The sequence below is a fragment of the Cyprinodon variegatus genome, unplaced genomic scaffold (genome assembly GCF_000732505.1).
Source record: "Cyprinodon variegatus isolate N-32 unplaced genomic scaffold, C_variegatus-1.0 Scaffold66, whole genome shotgun sequence".
Taxonomy (NCBI): Eukaryota; Metazoa; Chordata; class Actinopteri; order Cyprinodontiformes; family Cyprinodontidae; genus Cyprinodon; species Cyprinodon variegatus.
Genome location: NW_015150519.1, coordinates 188437 through 191277, shown reverse-complemented (window position 1 = coordinate 191277; position 2841 = coordinate 188437). Strand labels below are relative to the sequence as shown.

At 36.4% G+C, this 2841-nt stretch overlaps 1 protein-coding gene across 1 annotated transcript in view; it reads right to left on the bottom strand.

Annotated features, from left to right (window-relative positions):
* The window catches only part of efhb (EF-hand domain family member B), a 13919-nt gene that overhangs the window by 5268 nt on the left and 5810 nt on the right, over positions 1 to 2841 (bottom strand). Inside the window, exons 6-10 of the mRNA XM_015371857.1 lie at positions 1917 to 2027; positions 1689 to 1815; positions 1493 to 1573; positions 1335 to 1402; positions 1087 to 1241 (exon numbers count right to left, since the gene is read on the bottom strand). Coding sequence (XP_015227343.1) covers positions 1087 to 1241; positions 1335 to 1402; positions 1493 to 1573; positions 1689 to 1815; positions 1917 to 2027 — 542 coding nt within the window. The remainder of the gene's footprint in view (positions 1 to 1086; positions 1242 to 1334; positions 1403 to 1492; positions 1574 to 1688; positions 1816 to 1916; positions 2028 to 2841) is intronic.

Genomic DNA, 2841 nt, shown 5'->3' with positions numbered 1-2841 from the left:
TACACACCATGTCACCAAACTGCAGTGACTAACTGTAGCCCTATATGTAGACCCAACGACTGTTTACAAGATTCTGGAAACCTATGATGGCAATTAGTGGACACAACTCTATTTAACATTTCCCTTTGGTCACATTGTTTTCCGTCTTCTCTTGGGGTACCATCATCATCAGGCCTGTCAAAAGAGTTTCTGTTTTTTTAATCATTCTGCTGAAGCATGGTTTAAAACCAATAACTGACTTTTATTTGTTCATTTTTCAAACAGTTTTTGGAACCTATTCTGGGTTTTTCTTCCATTAAACAAGGGGTACCTTGCCCACATGTTTATAAACAATTATGCAGACCATTAGTTGAGTTAACAAAACTCTTAAGAAAACTTAGTTTATTTTTAATTCCTTTTATTTCTATGAGGCGTTAAAGATTTGATTTTTGACAAAAATATATCTAGGTGGTCTTTTCGCCAGTTCTGTTCATCATTGATTTTGTGTGAAGCAGATAGCGATGATATGGTTGTTGGGCTTTAAGCTGGAGGAGGACTGTGCGTCTGTAACTGTACCAATAAGAATGTGCTAACATACAGACTGTGTGTATGGTACAGAAAAGCCTTCAAAGGGTGATCAAGAGCTAGGACAAATCACTGCACAATGAATGGCAAGAGACATTTTATAGGACTGATCACAGCCAGCTCATTGCTTCTTACAACTTCTGCCATACGGCAAGAGACACAGAGTAATGAAAACCAGGACAAAGAGCCTTAGAAACAGCTTTTACTCCACCACTGTGGCCCTAAACTCACAGTAAAACTGCCTCATGTCTTTTTATTACAATTTTATAGCTTTTTTTATTCTTATTGCAAATTTAATTTGTTATTGTTTATAACACTGAGTCAACACCACCTTTCAATTTCCTTGTACTGCCCCTTGCAAAAGTGTTTATGACAAAGATTTGTCATATCTTATCTCTCTTATCTTAGATCTTTATCTAGCAAACATCAGAGTAGCATAACGATTGACACTATCTTTGTGTAAGACGTACCACATCAGACTGAAAGCTTAGTTATGGTTGTCTGTAGAAATCTTATCCATACCTTGTCATAATATCTGAAAGCTTTTAGCAGAGAGGGGAAGTTTTGCAAGTTGGCTATCTTAAGGCGGTGTCTCAGTGCGCTAACTAAGCCTCGTTGAACGTCTAGACCTTTCACAAATTCCCCCGGCTCGGTACAATAGATAAAATCTCCAGCACCTGTGGAGAAAAACAGCCTGATATGTTTTTTTTGTTGTGATTGAGAGGATTCCCAGTTTTTTCCCAGTTCAGCACATATTAAGGCCTTTTTACCGTATGGATGTGATGGAGTGACAATCCCAAGTCTGAATTCAAATGGAAGGGTCAAAGTATTTTTCCTTCTGCACAGACAAAGGGGTTTTTTAAGTAAAATGTGCCAAACTTTAGTTGAAGATAAGAAAATTCAGCAATAGACCAAAAAATGAACCTACATGTTGGTGGTTTGGCCAAGTTGTAAAGCTAGTTTTTCTTTGGTCCCAGCTCTCTTCCAACGGGGATTTGGAAAGTTTATCCTGTAATAAATATTCATTTAGAAACATTTCCATGAATCAGATACAAGTAAACTTCTAAGAAGATATTAGTAAAATCTCACCTGAATTTCTGAGTAAGTCAACTTAAAAAACGTACCTGCAAGAGTCTAACCCGTGAAGAGCTTTGCAGAGATTACGGCCGTCGCTGAAGTGTGGCGTGGGAATCCCAAAGCAGCTCTTTTTATTGAAGTTATTAGATTCATACTTTCTGTCAATTTGCTCACCTAAGAAACAGTGAAACCAAAATAGTTAAAAGATTTAATTTCAAAAAGGACTTTGAACAGAGCAAAAAAACTTTTCGTAGAAAAATCCCGACACATCTTACCCGGAAAATAGGAATTGTGACTCTTAGTGTAAGCTTCATGTCCCTCAAGAGCTTCCTTCTCCAACTCTTCTGTTGTTTTTGGTGGGTTGATGAGCTGACGCGCATCCTGTCCTGGAATAAAGTATTAAGGCAAAATCCAAACCTTTTTTTTCACTAAATAGTCACTTCCTACCATTTCTGTTATTGAAACAGTATTGAACATTTTTGAGGAGGCTAAGTACACCCAGCATTTCTTTGGTGCTATTAAGGAGAATATTGACCTTTAAAATGACATTTGGCGCCCTGTCACAAAAACATTATAAATCACACAAACTACAGTAGATTTAAAATATATATTTTTTTATCTATCCATATAATAAAAATTTTTCCTAAACACAGTTTCCTTTTTTTTTTTCTCTCATCTATTTGTTTGTTTGCGATTTTGTGGTTGGATTGTGCAGAATAAATGTCCCCCTGTGTAGAAAATAGTTGACATCATGGTCACATTTTTAAGCAATCCCTGCTCTTGTCTTGATTTTTCCTAAACAAAATATGGCTGTCGTTTAACGGTTACAACAAGTTAACACATTCTTAGTGTGTAACGTTTTTTTCCTAGCTGTCTGAACGCTCCATGAGCATACAAATGCTAATGCAGAAGTTCGCAACAGCCCTGATGCTAAGCAGGGCTGAATGTGAGCTTCAGGATGTTTGACATATCGTCAAAAGTGAAAAACTTTGCAGTTTTTTTTCCAAACAAACCATGTAAGTTGTGTAATGTTTGCAAATTAGACTTGTTAGTTAAATTATGACAAGGTCAAACATGCCAATATATTTTAATATGTTAAGCTGGTTAACAATAATTTAAAAGGTTGCTACCTCTGTGACATTACTTGCTAGTTAGTTTATTCCTTGAATAAATCCAATACGCCTTAATTTCTGGGCAGAC